The 18,509-nt window shown below is 37.7% G+C and overlaps 1 protein-coding gene across 5 annotated transcripts in view; it reads right to left on the bottom strand.

Moving 5' to 3' along the window:
• The window catches only part of CACNA2D3 (calcium voltage-gated channel auxiliary subunit alpha2delta 3), a 415,635-nt gene that overhangs the window by 281,352 nt on the left and 115,774 nt on the right, over positions 1–18,509 (bottom strand). For all 5 annotated transcript variants that reach the window (XR_010305229.1, XM_064156686.1, XM_064156685.1 and 2 more), the window contains exon 4: positions 3,080–3,139. Coding sequence is in view for 4 of the 5 variants with exons in the window: in XM_064156686.1 (XP_064012756.1) it covers positions 3,080–3,139 (60 nt within the window). In the remaining variant the exon portion in view is untranslated. The remainder of the gene's footprint in view (positions 1–3,079; positions 3,140–18,509) is intronic.

Raw genomic sequence — 18,509 nt, 5'->3', positions numbered from 1 at the left:
AGAAAGTTTGGGTGCCAGCACAGCCCACCTGACTGTTGCTGATGCATGCTTTACTGTCTTGCTAGTAACTGCATGAAAAGAGCAGCCTACAATCACACTGGTGTACTTTTACACCGCAAAATCTGTCCAGTTTGCAGTGGTTTGAGGAAATGTGGTGGGAGGAGAAAGTGTCTAAATCTGTGTGGTTGTATCAGATGCATATGCAACAAATACTTAGGTATAAGGCAATTCTAGGGTAGATTTTTACACTTCAAGAGCTTCTTCCAGGGGTCTAAACAGACCCTGTACCAACAGGGTTTCTGTCAATCATAACAAGACGGTTCACATCTTAAGAAAGACATATCAAAGTACAAAGGAAGTAAACGATCAGGAGGCTAAAATGTCACTTAACAATAGCTATAAATAATTTGGGGTTTTGTTTTTGGGTTTGGGGTTTTTTTTTACATTTTTGCACTTAGTCGAAGGTGTTGTTATCTTTCTTGTATTTCCCCAAAATTTTCTCCCTGGCAAATAAGTCAACAAAACCAAAAGATGGTTGTAGAATCACTTCAAAACCACCAACATCCAATACTCTTCCTGAATCTGGGCTTGGCAGTTAACCCCTATATTGTCTTTTTCATCCTCTCAAGCAACAAAGTTGAGAGGCAGGACTTCATGACTTGGTTCCACATCCCTAACAGAAAAAAAGAATCTTCCAAAGCCCAAATACTGTAGGGCAAATCTCTCAAGTCAGCTCTCATGGATTCTTAGCTTGTCATTACTCAAACATGCAATATATAATGCTGATGAGTTACACATCGCATCACCCATTTTTATTTATTTCTTTCAATTCACTGGGAATTTTATTTATGTTTCTAGCTACAAGGTTTTTGTTGGTAGCGCCAACAGATTCAGTCCAGAGAGAGACAGCTGAGACAGCTTAGATCATTATATGTTGTAGTATATTGATTAGAATACCTACAGAATTACTGAAGGCAAAACCAATAATACTAAGAAAAATGCCCCAAGGGGATCAGGTCTAGCCTGACCAAATGCCGTAGTTTCAACACTGCTGAAAAGAATAACAGTAGTCTAAAAGATGAACTTTTATAGTTATTATTTCCTTTAAGTTGGTGTTTTTTCACAGTCAATAAAAATATTAATATAATTTTTATTTCTTCCTTATATCATTTTTATGGCCTGACATTATCTGTACTGTCCTCTAAGACACAGAAGGTGATGTTGGACCAATAAAAAGCACAAAGGCACAGTCATTATGATCTTCCTGACTTTCCAGAATATCTGTACACAAAAAGGCAGACTGATACTGCATCACATATCCTAATTCAGAGCATTTAATCCTGTCCTTCCACAGGTTGGCCAAGGCAATACAAATGCCAAAATATTACTCTTTGATAGCAGAAATATATACAGTGTATATTATACAAGCCTTCTGTCCCCCTCCACTTGAACGTACACTATCAAATGATTCTGGCCATTATTTTATATGGAGCAGATGGCATTATGAGGTTTTTGATAAAGAACAACAATCACCCAGCAAGGGTTGCAAAGGGGTCGCTGAAACCAAGATTAACAATTGATTAGCTTTAATGGACCGTGACAGTAATAAACAACAGAGCTCTATCCAAAGATTTGATTGTCCTGTTAATGCTGCTGACACAAATGGCTTTTAACTGGCTTCCTGAAAGTGTTAATATCTTCAAAGCCTCAGCAAATGAAGGACTTTGTCAAAATGAGAACTATCCTGCAGAGAAGAAGCACTTATTGTAGACTTCAAGAAACAGGCTTTATAGAAGATTTTTTTAATTTATTCAGACAATAGCTCCTATTTCTCCACAGCTCAAAGAAAAAGAGACACAGCACCTCTACAAGGCTGGAATGTAACAGAACTCGAAAGCATTTGAATACAGCATTCAATGAATACAACAAAAATATGAGCAGAGTGTGCTCATTTTATCCATACTCCAACATGGACTGACAGACCTCAGTATCACAGCCTTCTAAACTCAGTCTTTTGTCCTCAGCTCCAAAAAGCTCACCCTATTAAGTTTTTCTACTCTCTGCACGGAAATTAGCAATTTGCATAGTATTTTCATTAAAAAAAGATGCTTTGTGATTACTGGAAGCAACCATAGTAAAATGTGAAAATAGAGCTTACAAATCTCTGTATTTCTTAGACACACACAGAGGAAAAAAGTCTGACCCAAAAGTCTCTGTTGCCCTTAATGCTGAAGCTCAATTTTAAAATGGATATATGGCAAATATTCACAGAAGGTTTTAAAAGTAAGTCTAGATAGAGACAAAATAAACCAATTTTGACCTAATATGGCATTGAAGAAAGCAAGGATACAGGACTGTATTACAAGTAAGGATGCATTTACTCATTTAAGTATTGAGCAGCATTTTCTGTTAAACTATCCTTTTTAAGTTAGATTACCTATTTTCTAAATTAACCTGTTTGATTGTGTGGTGTTTTTTTTTTTTTTTTTTTTTGTTTGTTTTTTTTATGTATCATATTTAAGCGAGGTTTTTTTCTTCTAAGCATTTTCAACTGTGAGCAGTGCTGCTCTCTCCCATGTTATTCCTAAAGGCAACAGTGAGACAATAATGGTCTATAGCTCTAAGGATTTCTAGGTGAATGAAAAAAAGAGTGTCTGCTCTAGACACAGATCCAAGAGCAAACCATTTGCACAAATCAAGGTCGTGCTAATCCCATCACAGTGGGTCCCACCCATCTGCAAATTCAACTCTCTACGGAACAATTCCTCGCCACTACACTGCAAGGATGAAACGCGCCACTAATTACCGTGTTTAGAAATCTTGACCTAAGCAGACACGCAGGGAATTTAAACAAAATCTCTAAAAGAGTAAAATCCACCTGCTCGGTCTCCCAGCACACAAACATGCAATGTGTAACCTGTCAAAATACTAAGCCAATCTTCATTAATTCTGTTTTCTGTAATCAGCAGCCTTCTATTATTTGCATACTTGGCTTTCCACAGCAATCCCTCAAGCAAGCTATTACACAAACTGGTATAGTATATCACAATGATAAATACTTAAGAAAATCATTAATTACCTGCAAGTCAGCATCAAACTCATGTTTCAGGTAAGCATCTTCTGCAGCTTCAACAAGACGCTGAAAAAAAAGGGGGAAAAAAATCTCTTTTGAAACAATGGACAATATCTTTAAGTCTAAGTGTTCCTTCCAGTATAAAACAGGGTCTGAGAATCGTGTCGTTCATTGTCATCACATGATATCTGATATACTTCACAGAACCAAAATGACTGATACAGATTAAAAAAAATACAAACCAACAAACAACCCCCAAATGTTTATTTTTTAAACCCCTGGCATCCATAGCTGGTGATACAAAACAATGTTAACTGCTAATAAAGAACATTTTTTAACACAAGCCATTTCTCCCACTTCTGCTCAGCACCCTGCAGCTTCTATACTGATACCGATTTTTGAAGGAACACAAAAGAGAGTTAATTTCACACTGGACCAAATTTTGCATGCAATGGCCCATTTCACATCTCTCCTAAATTTAAAATGAGGTATTTCTTAGTAAAGCACTTAACAGAGCAAGAAACAAAATCAAACAAACAAAAACTCCAAACAAAAAAATCCCAACCCGAAAAAAAAACCACAGCGAGCAAAAACACCCCATCCACAAACAAAACTAGCCAAAAAAAACCCCAAAACCAACAAAAATCCCCCCCCTCGAAAAAAAAAATTACATAAAAAGGAATCTCCAGATAACACAAAAAGATTAGCAAACAAGTACTAGGTTTCTTTAGTTAGCAGATTTGAAGTGTTACACAAAGTAGTTGAACATGATATATAGTGACAAGATTTTTTTTTCTACAATTGCTGAAGAAATATTTACTGAATGACAGCAATTCAGTAGTATTTTTCCTCTTAATAATATGCAGAACTCACTGTATTAGTTATCCTTCTTTACCACTGTCATTTGAAGGAGAAAAGTGAGGTTGCACTAAAAGACAGCTACTTGAACAATGTAATTCACACAGTGGCTTGCTGCAGGTGCTCTCTAGTGAACATCTAATTCATGTTTCTTTAGAGTTCCAAATGTTTTAACTAAGAGAGCAGTTTTCTTCTAGTTTATATTTAATCTATCTGAACATTCATATAAATACAACCTAAAATTAATCAAATAATGGTATGTTACACAACATTCAGTATATCTATTTTTTTATTTGTTTGTATCCATCGGACACTGGCACACACTTGTATATTTTCAAATAGCAAGCAAGCTACAAGCCCTCATTACTGATACACAGAGTGGAGAGCTGTGCTCACACTTCCTTCCTTTTTTGGGGAAGTATGCACTTTTATCAACTCTTTGGATATAAATCAAAATGGAATTGGAATTCATATCGATTGCTATACAATTTGTTCTATAATGGAAACTGAACCAAGAGAAATATTTCTGGTTGCCAGTTCAGAATAAATGGTTCGACAAAACCTGACAGTTTCAAGCGTAGCTGTTAGTTACAGGCAGCAGTTGTGTTCAGTGAGGTCTGCCAAGCAGCAGCACGTCACAGTCTTTCCTTCCCCATCTCTGTCTCATCACAGAGCTTAGCCACGGGCGTGCATAAGCCTTACTAAAGCCTCTTATCCTCTGCTAGGCTTCTGCATCTTCCCTGCAGACCCCAGCAGGAAAGTTTTTCATATCTTTTTCTTTAGTGCAGAGTTACAGGTCACAAAGATTTGATTAAAACCTGAAAACACTATTGATGCCTCAATTGATACAGAAAAGCAAGAGAGAGCAGGTAAGTCCAACCTCCCAACGCCCTGTGCTGTGTGCCCAGCTCTGTCATTTGACTGTTTAAAAATCTTGCCCCATGTAAACTTACCCAGTCTTAGCAACCCTATCTGACCAAAACTGTCATTTAACTGAAACGATTGCAACACTGGGAACCAAAATGATGCCAATGCTGGGAACTGAAAAATGTAACAGTGCACCTTCCTGCATACAGAGGTAAAAGAACCCTACAACTGACAGTGCATCACAACAGGTTCTCGAGCATTTCAGTGGTGGCAGAAGTTCATCTTCAGAGTGTCAGTGACTTGCCAAAAATATTTTACACATCTAGTTCTAACGTATATAAAACAACTATTTTAATTCTAGCATTTCTGCTGGGGTACACTCCTTTATATTAAAACCATAGTTGCATTATTACTCTTTGCACATCTAATATAAAAGATCAAATCTCTGATGAGTTTGAGAGAGGAAAATCAAAAAAGTAAAAGAAGTGTCCAAAATAGTCTTTATACCAAAGGGAGACAGGAAAGAGAGAAACAAGCTTTTCTTGCTGTGCTGAAATATTTACTTACTCATAGGAAGAAAAATTATTATAGGATTTCATGAGATACTAGCATCTAGATATTAGTACCTAGTGAACTAGAAAAATAATTCATGGCTTCTTATATAGTTTGTATTGATCCCAATGTGTTTCAATTACATTTTTACCCCAGTGAAATAAATTTAAACAAAGATTTATCCCTCACTCTAAGAAATTGCTCAGAGAAGCTAAAGATGGGTAAGACTAGAAACATGTGGTAAGGAATACAGCCTAGAAAAGTGCTGATTGATACTTCACTGATTTGTTCATTATGATTTCAGTTGTTACATAGGTTCTATTAAAAAAAAAAAAAAAAAAACACCACCACACGTGTGCATTCCAGCAACATTCTTTACACAAATGCAAAGCGGGGGGAAAGGCAACAATTGACTGAAATGTTTTTTTACCTTAAAGAAGCAGGCACAACTAGGCACATGGACTACATATTTCACTTTCACAAACCTAATAAGAAAACTCAGTCTTTGCTACACCAAATGCAGACACCACAAGCATATGCTGCATTTCTTATATAATGGTCCCTAACCACAATTTGCTTTAAATATCTCAACACTGCTACAAAGGAGGCAATGAGAAATCTGGGAATGCTCTAGAAAAGGTAAGTTAGCAATAAGCCTAAATCCACAAAATTACATATTAGTGAATATATGAAACTGATATCAGAAAAAAACAATTGCATACAAATATTTGGAGGATTGTGAGGACTTTTTTGTTTAAGGACTTGTAAATTGTGTTGTGTTTTTTTTTTAAACAAATCTCCAAAGGCACGAAGCATGATGGAAGAAATTCCTTAACACTCTGGAGGCAAAAAAATAAAAACCACATGTAATACTGCAACATTTTTACGTTGAAGCCAAAAATCCCTTAGTCACTGAACAGTTAATTAGCAGCGATTCCCAACATTAGCATGATTATCAATTTAAACTTAATAGTTTATAATGACCCTCTTAATACAAATGCCAATATATTTTCATTTGAGTAAACCTGCTCTAAAATCACTGCTGTTGAAAGTAAATGTTAACCAAGTCGTGGTTAAACTGAAGGGAATTGAGTTACCTCCACGCATCTACACAGAATGAATTACAAACACCAACTGAACATTGTTAGTTACACTATTTTAGGACTCATCTCTGCATGTAGAAAGATGAATGATAGAATCAACCAGGATGGAAGAGACCTCCAAGATCATCCAGTCCAACCTATCCCCCAGCCCCATCCAGTCAACTAGACCACAGCACTAAGTGCCTCATCCAGTCTTGTTTGCATGTGCATTCACAGACACAGCAAAGGCTGCATCTAATCTTTAAAGAATACTTTTTGTGTTCTGTGGCACAGTTCACTTGAGGTTCCACATATAAAGAAACTAATGCATGAAACCAGGAGAAAAAATAACTGACTTGTTCAGCATATCACAACACAGCACAGATAAAACTAGAGCATGAACCAGAAGAAAAAATATCATAGCCAAAAAAACCCCACAATGGTTACCAATACATAATGTCATTGTTTGGTAGTTTAGTCATAGTAGTATCACAGATAAAGAAGAGAAGGCTTAGAGAAGGAAAATAAATGTTTGCTTCCCCTCAATAACATTTTAAAAAGATAACTCACTGAGCTATCTCTGAATAAGGGCATTTTCTTGACCAACGATACTTTAATTATGGTGAATTAATATTCCCTAATTAATTATCATTTCAGTTAGGTTGTTAATAGAGATAGCAAAGGAAAGGTGAATGAAATAGAATAGATGAGAGGGGAAAAAAGAATCCAACAAAATGTAACAGGAAAATGGAATAGATGGACAGAAAGACATAAACAAAGGAAGACAATAACAATTCCAAGGAAAAACACCACAGAAATATCCAGAGCACAGGGTTCCCATTTTAGTTTCTGAGAAAAACTTTTCTCTTCCATATGTTTGTAAGGATTTCAGTTCACTTTTCAATAATTCTTCTTAATTTTAATCCCATTTTGAAGTTAAACACATTTGCAAGCATAAAGTCTGAAACACTTTACTTCCTGAAACACAGAGGGTCACTAACCTCAAACCTTGAATACTGACTGAAGTCCTGTCCTTCACTCTTTCAGATACTGAAGAAGTACATTTATATTTCATTGTTTCATTCCTATTTTTAATAAGATAAACCACAAACCTAGAAATGTTGCTAGAAGTTGCTTTACTCCCAAACAGCTACAAATGGCAAGAAATGGTAGAAGCTTGTTCTACCTTAATTATAACTAATATCAACTATATACTGATATTACCTCTGTCCATAAGAAGAATAGTGTATATATCTAATAACAATATGATAAAAATCTCATTTCAAAATAGGAAAAAAAAGAAAAATCTATATTGTGATGTACTTGAACAGAAAAAAGAAAGATCTACACTTGCAGTTGTATAAGAGCCTTCTTAGTTCGCAGGCTTATGCCTCACTGCCATGAACATAACCAAGACAAACAGCTTCAGTTCTGTCAGTCCAAAAAATATGTTTATCAGTAGACCTTACACTAATTCTTCCCAAACTCACTAGATAATGACTTAACATTTATTTAAGTACGTGAATCTTGCCAGTTTGAGCCATTAATTTTGTATTGTCCTGCATAGTGCAGAATTATTCTTTGAGGTCCATGAGGATTTTGCCCAGAGTGCATCTGACAATTCTGATGCTGCTCTGAACAGTGGCATATCATGAAAATACATCTGTACAAGGCTTTTACATCCCAGCATCTGAATGAATTTGACCAACAGGAAAAACAGCCTTGAACCCTCACATACTCTTAAAATTTTCCTGTGATATCAGGTCTGTTTGAGGTTCACCTCCTATACAAATCCCATACAAAACTTCAATTTTTTTTGAGATGTTTTGGATTTTTTTTTAATAAATAAATAGCTATCTGTATTAAGAAATCGTTTAAAAAAATATAAACAAAAAAAACCCTTATTGATATGCTGAAACAAACAAACACACACACCACTAAACACACCAATAGGCACCAAAACTTTGTGTAACTGTAAAGGCCTGTCTCCCAGACTCCTCTCTATGGAATAATAACACAGATTTCTATCTTAAATGTAATGTAAACAAGCTTTGTTAATAAAGACAGCAGATGGCAAAACAAAGGAAAACTAATCCCTTTTTTTACAGTTTCTTTCTTTCACAATCTGTGGAAAGTTTTCTGGTGTGTTACCAAGCAAAGCCAGCAGTATTCTGCATGTGGAGAATGCTTACAACTACCAACAGTTATCTTTCTTTAGGTAAAACACTTGGTACAATTTGAATGACCTTTGAAAACCTAATTTCCAATCAAAATGCATAGTAATTGATCTGTGAACATGCCAAAAATATTTCCTAAAGTACAGCCTGATAACTCCTTAAAAATTATTCAGCAGTTGAGCCTATTCCTGGGAGAAAAATCAGAACTTGTGTTTCCATCATCACAGTAATTTTCTTCACTGGTTTCATCGTGAGAGGCCCTTGCTGTGCATGTGGGAGCACTCAGTAATAGATTACCAAACCTTAAAAATATTACCCAGGTACCTTATTATGACTTTCCCATTTTGGGGTTCATTTCAGAAATAAAAAAGGGATTTCCTTTCCAGGAAACCTGTAAGGCTGCAGGTGCTTTGAGAACTTCTGAAAAGCCAGGGCTGTTTTGGAAAGAAGAAGATTTATTAGCATTAAGTGAGTTTAGGTAATATTCTGGCATGGGTGGTAATTGTGATGCGAGCCCTCCTTACTTCCATCAGAGTTCTGGAGTTTGCTTTCTTTCACAGTTCGTTTAGTGGAGAAGGTAACAAAGCCAACAGAGAATATTTGGTGCTGTTCATCAGTATCCCTGTTATTTCCTATGCTTGAAAACAGTATCGTATAACATGGCAATGAATGCACCGACGTGCAAAAAGGCCTCTCAGTCACACATGTTTGCCGTAACCAACGGAGAAGCACTGCATGTATCAGAGACTGATGCTGACCTTGGAGGATTATTTGCTACCATCAGAAACATATGTGGCTTTAGACAGGCCAATGACAACAGACTTGCTATTTGGCTGCTTTAATCCTTCAGATGAGGTGGGGGTAAATTGAGAAACAGGGTTTGGTTTTTTGTTGTTTTTTCTTTTTTCAGAAAGACTAGCAGTGTATTTTATTTTCCACTCTATTGTCCTCATCATTGAGGTATTATCTAGGAAATTTTATCACTGAAATTGCTGTTGTTCTGGTTCAGAGGCATTGAAAAATTATTTACCTCCTGTTATCTTGTTATTAGAGTTCCTAGGTCCTAGTGCTTGTAGCTTAGGACAGATATCAATCTTGCAAATAATGCCATTAAAAAAAAAAAAATCTGCTCTATTACTACTATCAAATTCCACTACAACAACTCAGACAATGATCAGATGCAGTAAGTGCTGCATCAAAGCACAATCAAAGCAGAAATTATCATTCAAGACTGGCAGATTTTCAGGTTGCTTGTTGTTAGAGTGCTCACTGGTTTTCTGAAGCAACAGACCTCAGCTTGGCCAAGAGCTGGACAAACAGAAGTGGAAACGTAAGTGGATTAAAGCACATGAAGCTCACACATTGCATAACAGTGGCTAAGACAACCCTACAGTAAATAGATGCATTTCTGATTTCAATCAGTTCAACACTATATTTAGTTATGGCATCTAGAGATTGCCATAGCATGGAAAGAAGAGTGTAGATGAATAAGTTAACACATTTGTCTTGTGCTGAGATCTGCTGTACTTGAAAAGTCTGCACAAAGCCAATACATTGGATACCATGTAGATTATCAGATCTGTTCCTACCATGTTATTACATCTACCACAGCGCAGAAAGGAATGCTACACTAAATAAGGTTTTATTCCAAACTTGTAATTCCTCATGTCCCAGATGTCAAGTACTCAGTTCAGCTGCAGCAACAACTTTAAGCTGTTTCAGAGCTACTTAAAATGGGACTTCCCTGGCAGCGCAGCAGCAACCAGTTCCTTCAACACCCTCTCGTAACTCAGGGCCAAGAGGAAAGTTCTTCAGCATTTCACACCATGTATTCATCTAAACTTTGGTAGTTCTCTGGAAATACCTTTAGATAACTTTGTAATTCTAGTTGCAACATGGCAACACAGTTTGATAACTTTTGCTTTCAATGAATAAAGCACAGCTGGTAAATTACTTTATTGTGCCTAAATGTAAAACAGTATTTACAATGTTACTTTGTAAAGCTAAATATCCACTTGTCTACACATGTTTATATTTACTTTTTCAATACTAACCTGTAGATAACAGTTAGCTCCTTAGTCCTGTCCCCCATACCAAAATCACTAGGTGAAAACATCAGATTTATTCATCTTTTTCACGCATTCAAGCCACCACAGATCACACTCTTTACCTCACTATCACAATCACTATTCTATTTGGATAATTCCAGACAGTCCTTCTGCATTTTAGTGCAGTGAGGAGTTACAAAATGTCTGAGCAAAATGAGTTTGCCCTCAGCTCTGGCAACTCTCAACACCATTGCTCAATGATTGACAGATAGTGCTGAAGAAAGATTTGGGATAACGGTTTCCATGAAGGTTCATTTAATGCAAAATTCACAGTTGGTAGGATTTCTCCCACCTAACCTCAGCTGTTTCAAAATTAATCATTCCTCTGCACAAGTTAACTAAACATCCTTCATATGCAGAGACAGAACATTAAAGGTACTGCTTGTCCCTGTTCTAAAACAGCTCATAAGAAACAGGAAGAACTTTGGAGCTTTTCCTTCACCCTTCTCCTCATTAGAATTTTATATGAATGAAGTTAAGGGAGATGAATCCCACAGCATATGTGCAACATAAATGAGCTGAAGAGAAACGGAAATATTCCCCTATCGAGAAAATATGAGAAAGTAGTCTTAAGGTAACACTTCGTCCTGACAGCAGTCCTGGGACTAGTCAAGGTGTTTGTGTTCTGTTTACATTTAGAAGCACCAAATGAAACCAATTGTTTTGCTTTGTTCCCTTTCTCAGCTTTTTCCTCACCTCTGCACTAAAGCTCAGTCCCTCGAGTTCATTCAAACTCAGCTTGCAATTTGTGGTCTAGTTCAACAAAATCGGTTATAATATACTGTCCTTCTTATAGTTTCCAACCAGATTACTGTCACATAGCAGCAGCAAAAAAACCCTCAAGATTTATTACTCAAAACAAAGGTCAGTTTCAGAGTTTGCAGGGACTCATTTCTGTTGCCTAGCCCAGCATTCAATCACAGGACACTGAGTTTTGTTTGTGCTTTCAGACCAAGCCACAAAACCAGTAGGTATTACTCTCTGAAGTCTGTTGGACCATTCATTGTTTTTTTACTTCCCACAAGGTCAGGATCTCACCTGTTGATACACTCAGTTAAAAGGAAATTTATTTATATAAAAATTAAAAGGAAAAATCAAATTCTGAGTTTTCTGCTGTAACCTACCCAGATCCCTGTTGAAAGTATCATTGTCTAAGCTAGATACTGAGGCAAGTATTGCTGTGATGATACAAAGAAAGAAGTACATGATGAAGTAAAGGGGTAGTGTCTCTTCAGTACATGGAGCCAGTTTAAAAAGAGAATATACTGAAGTTACTGCAGGAAAATACTCCATCTTTCACAATAACTGCCCTGAGAATTTAAACAAATTAGTATTAGCAGTATTCACAGACTCATAGAATCAGTCAGGGTTGGAAGGGACCACAAGGATCATCTATTTCCAACCTCCTGTTATGAAGGGGCCAGTTGAAATCTGAGTTTGGGGTGAAATGCAATGAGGCCCATTCAAAAGTTATTAAATAACTTATTAATATAGACAAAGATAATTCCCCCAAACTTATTTACAGCTATCCACACATGATCTTGGGTGTGGTTAGCAGAACTATTTTACAGAATGTCTCTATACAATGGAATTTTGAAAGGCTTCAGAAATGTCTTTGCTAGAGAGTCTGGCGGCTTCATTCACCACTTGTGAGGTTAATTAAATCCCTTTAGCAACTTGAACAAAGAGTTAAGAATACTCACTAGTCCTAATGTCTGTGGCCCAAAACATACGCAGGAAAATATTCAAGAGAAGTCCTGTGGCGAATTCCACAGGGGCGGCAAAGTAGAACGAGCTGCTGGCTGAGGCGGCTGAGGCAGCTTGAGGCGGTTTGAGGCGGCTTGAGGCAGTGGGCGAGCAGCAGGTGAGCGAGGAACGAGTGAGCACACAAGCACTTATTCACCTGTTCACCCCCATTTATAGGGCAACGGCCGAGGCTAATGGTCTCATTGGCCACACAATCACCCAATCACCTCTGGCAATCACCCACACAGACCCAAAATGGCAGAACCCACAGGCTGTTGTCTCCCCAAAATGGAGGGCGCATTCGCCTTGCACGTGACAGGGGCGTGGCCTAACGAAACCCCTCTCAGGCGACCGGATCAAACCAGACTGGGCTGCCTGGGTTTCCTTTGTCCTGTTTTCCTGCCTCTGGCTGCAATGCAGACAGGCAGGTAAATATGTCCGGACAGGACATGCTTAAGCCCATTTTATGCCCTTTGGGACTCTCCACCACACGACCCTGCCATGGCCAGGGACACCCTACCCTAGAGCAGGCTGGCCAGAGCCTCATCCAGCCTGGCCTTAAATGCCTGCAGGGATGGGGCCTCAACCACCTCCCTGGGCAACCCATTCCAGGCTCTCACCACTCTCATGGTGAACTTCCTCCTCACATCCAGTCTGAACCTATGCACCTCCAGCTTTGCTCCATTCCCCCTAGTCCTGTCACTCCCTGATATCCTAAAAAGTCCCTCCCCGGCTTTTTTGTAGGGCCCCTTCAGATACTGAAAGGCCACAAGAAGGTCACCTGGGAGCTTCCTCTCCAGACTGACCAGCCCCAACTCCTTCAGTCTGTCCCCATAGGAGAGGTGCTCCAGGCAGTTATCTTTCTACAACTGTTACTGTTACAGTGTTATATTTCTACAATTTTTTTAAAAACAGTATTATGCTAAAAAGTTCAAACACTATTATGGACAAAGCCAAACTAAGCTGGGAAATGCCAGAACGAAGATATTCAGCCCCAGTATTACAGTATTATTTTGTCTCTGTGACTCTGCTTGATTAGAACACTGAAAAATACCATCTAAGATCGCTGCAGTTCCTCCTAACAGAGCAATGGCAGTTGCCACCCATTTCTCTATGAATCAGTAGTGGATTTTGCAAGTGTTAGATTGGAATTTAGAAAAAAAAACAATGTTACATGCAAGGTTATACGAACTTGGATTTTTTTTGTCCTGCTTAAATGCTGCAGGGTATGTCTTCAAAAACAGCTGTGGCTTACCCCTCTTCCTTTCCTATCTTATTACCACTCTAGGTCTACACTTATTTCTCTCCTATCCCTCTTTCCACATCCTGAGCTCATTAAGATCAAACTGCATGTCCCAAACTAATGCTTTCTTACTGCTCTCCACCTCTTCTCCAGCACTTACCAATTATTCTTCCTTCTTCATATCCTCCTTAGTACCCACACTGCTAAACATGCTCATGACCAGTCTTTTCCAGGCTCCAATCAATACCTGTGCAACCTCAGTGAACCCATCCAGGCTATGTAGTACCATACATATTTCTACATTCCAAAACAGTTCAAGCCTATTCCATTTGTCTCTTTAAACTATCTCATTACTCTCTCCTCTGTTCTCCTTGTGTCACTACATTCCTCAGCCTCTCCTAAATCCACCCACAAACTCCCTTATCCACCGATGCTCTGATACATGCAGAGAGAGATGAGACCAAATAAATAAACAAATAAACTGCTAAAAATCTTTCTTGTGGCTCTAGAAGGCACATGGATGCAGTGACAGTACCTCAGGACAGAAAGATTTTGTTTCCCCTGCCTGCTCTTGGCTCAGTCCATAAGAAACTAGCAATGCACTCGTGGGAAAGTCTTGTTCGATCATGTACTGAAAAATCACAGCATACAATTTGGAAAGATTTCACTTAGAGAGAGTTTTGTTCGATACCTTTCTAATGGCCATATGCCTCTATGTGCAGTTTCCAAATTATAACAACTCCATCCAGCTGGAACAGATTTTCAACAAAAATCTTGTGTTAGGGCCACATCCCTGCCAATTTCAAGAGCTGGTTCCCAAGCACAGGAGTGCTAGAGTCTTACTGAAAACAATACAGTATTAGTTTTAAAAGAGTAACCAAATCCATTTTTCCCTGGACTCTGTCTTGGAAGCAACTGAATTTCAAAGCTAAAATTCCAAGCTTTCTTAGTCTCCTGCACTGTGCTTCATCATCCCAAAGACTTGATTATTGTTGAAGGTGATAGAAATTAATTATGAAAGCAACATTCAAACTAAGTGACAATTTCATGTTTTCATAATTTTCTATATTCTGGCAGGTCTGGTAAGAAAAGGTAAAAAGGCTGCACTGAAACTCTTCAGTCACACATTTATCTCACTGATCAATTCTGTGTTCTTATGTCCACACTGAGTAACTAGACACAGGTTCCATGTATCTAGAAGGATTTTCTAGTACACTATGAATTAATACTGAAGTCACAGAATAATATAGAGGCATTACATTTTCCCAAGTCATGTTTATATATAGTCTTATAGGTCTGTACATAGCTACAGACTCAATCCATTTTTCCATGTGTTTTAAAACAATGTTTTGGCAATAGTATTTTTTATTGTATCTCAAGAATAACAGTCGTCTGTCCTTGCAATTAAAGGCACATTTGAAAATTCCCAAACCCAAAGGAAAGGCTGCATTGTACAGTCAAAACCTTATCTGCCTTACTTTGTGAAGGTAATGAGTTCAAATCCAGTGGGTGTTTTGTTTATTATTGAGGAAAGTCCCGTAACTTGTGCTCTCCTAGTAACTAAAAGGTTGTTTTACTTTCACCTCATAATTAGTTTTTATCAGCTGAAACGTTCAGCATTTAATTATCGTATGTAAGTTTATTTGCAAACTGAAATATGCAACACAGCAGTTTGTTTCCACAGTCTGACACACCTTTTGTTATGACCTAAGCAACTCGTTCCATAGAATACTTCCATTTATTTTGAAAATTGCTTCCTCCTGAGTTTCAAAGTACTTCTGAAACGCACTTGGGGAGCAATAGCTGTCTTCACATAGCTAACTAACACCTGCAGGTTCAGAAAGTGACAAGCACATTCTTAGAACCAAGCTGACAAAAACAAATACCTTATGTTTGCAGAGTCAATGTAACAATAGTTTTCCACTTATTTTGCATTACAGAATACTCGACCACCACACCCTGCTGACCAGGCTTCCGCTAATGAGCTGAATGAGTTTATCACCTACTAACATAAGATCTACAGTCATACATTCCTCTACAACTAGCCAGCATGATCCAACTTTCAGTCCTAACAAGGAGAAAAGCACCAAGGTCATTAACATTTCTACAAGCAGCTTTATCTTCCAGTCAACTCTGATCATGAGAAACATGTACCTGACACTTTTCTTCCTAGGAGACCATGAAGCCCTAGAGACCTGTAACTGCTGATGCTTCTTACCTTCTATCTAAAACCCACACACAAGTCTAAGACAATCACCAAAAAAATGAGAGACAAATGAGAAATGAAAGATCTAAGCAAGCTCTCTGGTTCCATATGGAGGCATATTTCCATTTTGGTAAATTCTTATTCCATGAAGCTAAGATTTCCAGGCTGAAACTTCTGTAAACACCTTGACTTTGCACACTTCAATAAATCTATGTCCAGAGCTGGCAACAGCATGACCAAAGGCAGGTATATGAATGTGTGACAGTTCATCCGTGGCTCAGGGTTGGCAAGGTGATAGCAAGAGACTGCCTTGAGCAAGCAGGCAGGGTCAGCTTTAGATATTAACTTTGTATAACTGCACTGACATCAGTAAAGGGGTTTATGATAGACCTTGTGTAGCTCTGCAAAGTTAAGATTATGAAATTTCTAATCCATTGGTTATTAAAACTCTGGAAAAGCTCTCTTAAAGACTTATGTATTAGACCTGGGGCTTCAATACTGTCTTTCAAGCCCTTTCAGCTATTACAACCCACTCCAGAGTAATAAACTTAATAAAATTATTTGTAGTTATGAAAAATATGTAATACTATTGAAGATTACATGAAATATTTTATCATGAAAAACATTATGATTATTGTTTCTTCTACACCAGGATACAAATATTATTCAAACACGCTTAGTAATTGGGCTTTCACCACAGACCCTTGGAAAAAAAAGTAAATAGAGAATTAAAATGAAGAACACTTCTATGTAACACTAAAATAATTGGGAATGAGTTCTCACCAAATAGCTATTTTCAGTTTGTGATATATGCCAGAGTCCCTATAAATGCTCTAAGATATTAATTATAGAAGTACATATTTTATTAATTTTTAATATTTAGAAGTCAGAGCAATGACTTCTCAATAACACAAGGTCATTAACCAAAGCTGGCATGTTACTAAGTTTCCAAACATTTCTAGATCACTCAGGTATTTCTGGAACTAAACTAGAAGAAACCTTTCCCTTAGCACAGGTCTGATAGTGCCCTCCAAAAAATGCCTTCCTTTCCTCACAATCTACTTGACCAGAGAGCAAGGGATCTTTTCAGCATCTTACACCACAAGCTGATTCCAGTACAATGTTCCCTGAGTGCAGAGGATTTTCCCAGGTTTTGCTCTTTCTTGATCAGCTCTTGAAGAGCCCACCCATGGTCACTGCAGGGCTGTTACTGACTGTGTCACTGGGTGAGCGACAGCAGGGTGACTGGTGCACCGGTGAGGCAGCACTTCATACAGATAGGCGCCCTCAGCTGAGACCACAGTACAGAGGTATGTGTTAGCACTGTCCTGAATTGTCCCTAAAAACATCTTCAAGTTTCATATAAAAATTTGGTTACTTTCTGCCTCATGGTTCGCTGCACCATCATAGCCTTTTTGAAGTCTGCATAGAGGAGAATAAACATAATTAAACACGATTGCAAGGCTTTGAAAAATGAGTAAAACCCTTTTGCCTGACACCTTCTCCAGCCACTGAAAGAAAATTCCCAAAATACAGAAGATAGAGTCATGGGTTAGGTTGGGGTTTTTTTATTGGTTGGTTGGTTTTGAGGGGTATTTGCCAGTTTTTTAGAAATGGCTATCATTTGTCTTCAAATACTTTTTTACACTAATTTTTAAGGAGACAAGTTGAGCTTTGCTGGGATCTACCTGAACACTTGAAAAAGAAAATCACCTACTGTACCATGAATTTTTATGTGCATTACTGCTATGTATTTCATCATATTGATTGATGAACACAACAACCTGCTGATCTAATGTGCCAGATCCTAATAGCATCTCCAAAGCCTGAAATACTTGAAGTGCTAACTGAATCTGAAACATAAGTAGTTCTTGCTCATTAGTAGTCTACTTCTGAAGTGCTCTTTCCCCATCACTGGTCTCTTCCAAACCTTGTTATTTAACATTCCACTGTCAGAATAAAATATAACTATGTCACCCTTAAACTTTCAAATACAGGGGCTTTCACTCTTTATCTTCTTACAAGTAATTTTTATTATCTAGTGTAGTCAGGAATAAATTACAGTTGCCATGCAGAATATTTTCTAGAAAGCAAAGAATCTGGGGGACAAAGACTGCCACCTTTTGGCAATAGTCTAAAACAAACCAATAAAACCTGCTTACTAATGCGAATTAATACTGTCCAGTAAATATTTTTTATATTATTTGAGCAGCTTATATCAAACAAACAAACAGAAGAACAAAACACAGGTTTCAACTAAGGCAAGCTAGAAATATGCCTTGAGGATTGCTGTATACAATGTTTCCTAGAAATCAGAGCCAGGCTGTTTTTCCTAGAGGATACTATGAATAAATAGCCCTGGCATACAATGGAATACCAACAGGAAAATTCATTTGGTTAAAGATAAAGAGATTAAAGCAGGCACATATTAATCTTTTCATAGCACAATATGGTTTTTCTCCAAGTTAACCTTTGAGGAGGTATGTTCCATGCATAAGGTCATAAGACCTAAAGAATATTACATAATTACCAATTGCATCATAACACAAATAATATATTGCCAGCCCCTACTCTGATATTTTCATTTGGAATCTTCA

This window comes from Pogoniulus pusillus, chromosome 16 (assembly GCF_015220805.1).
Source record: "Pogoniulus pusillus isolate bPogPus1 chromosome 16, bPogPus1.pri, whole genome shotgun sequence".
Lineage (NCBI taxonomy): Eukaryota > Metazoa > Chordata > Aves > Piciformes > Lybiidae > Pogoniulus > Pogoniulus pusillus.
The sequence above is the reverse complement of the archived record's forward strand: the minus strand, read 5'-3'. Positions and strand labels throughout refer to the sequence as shown.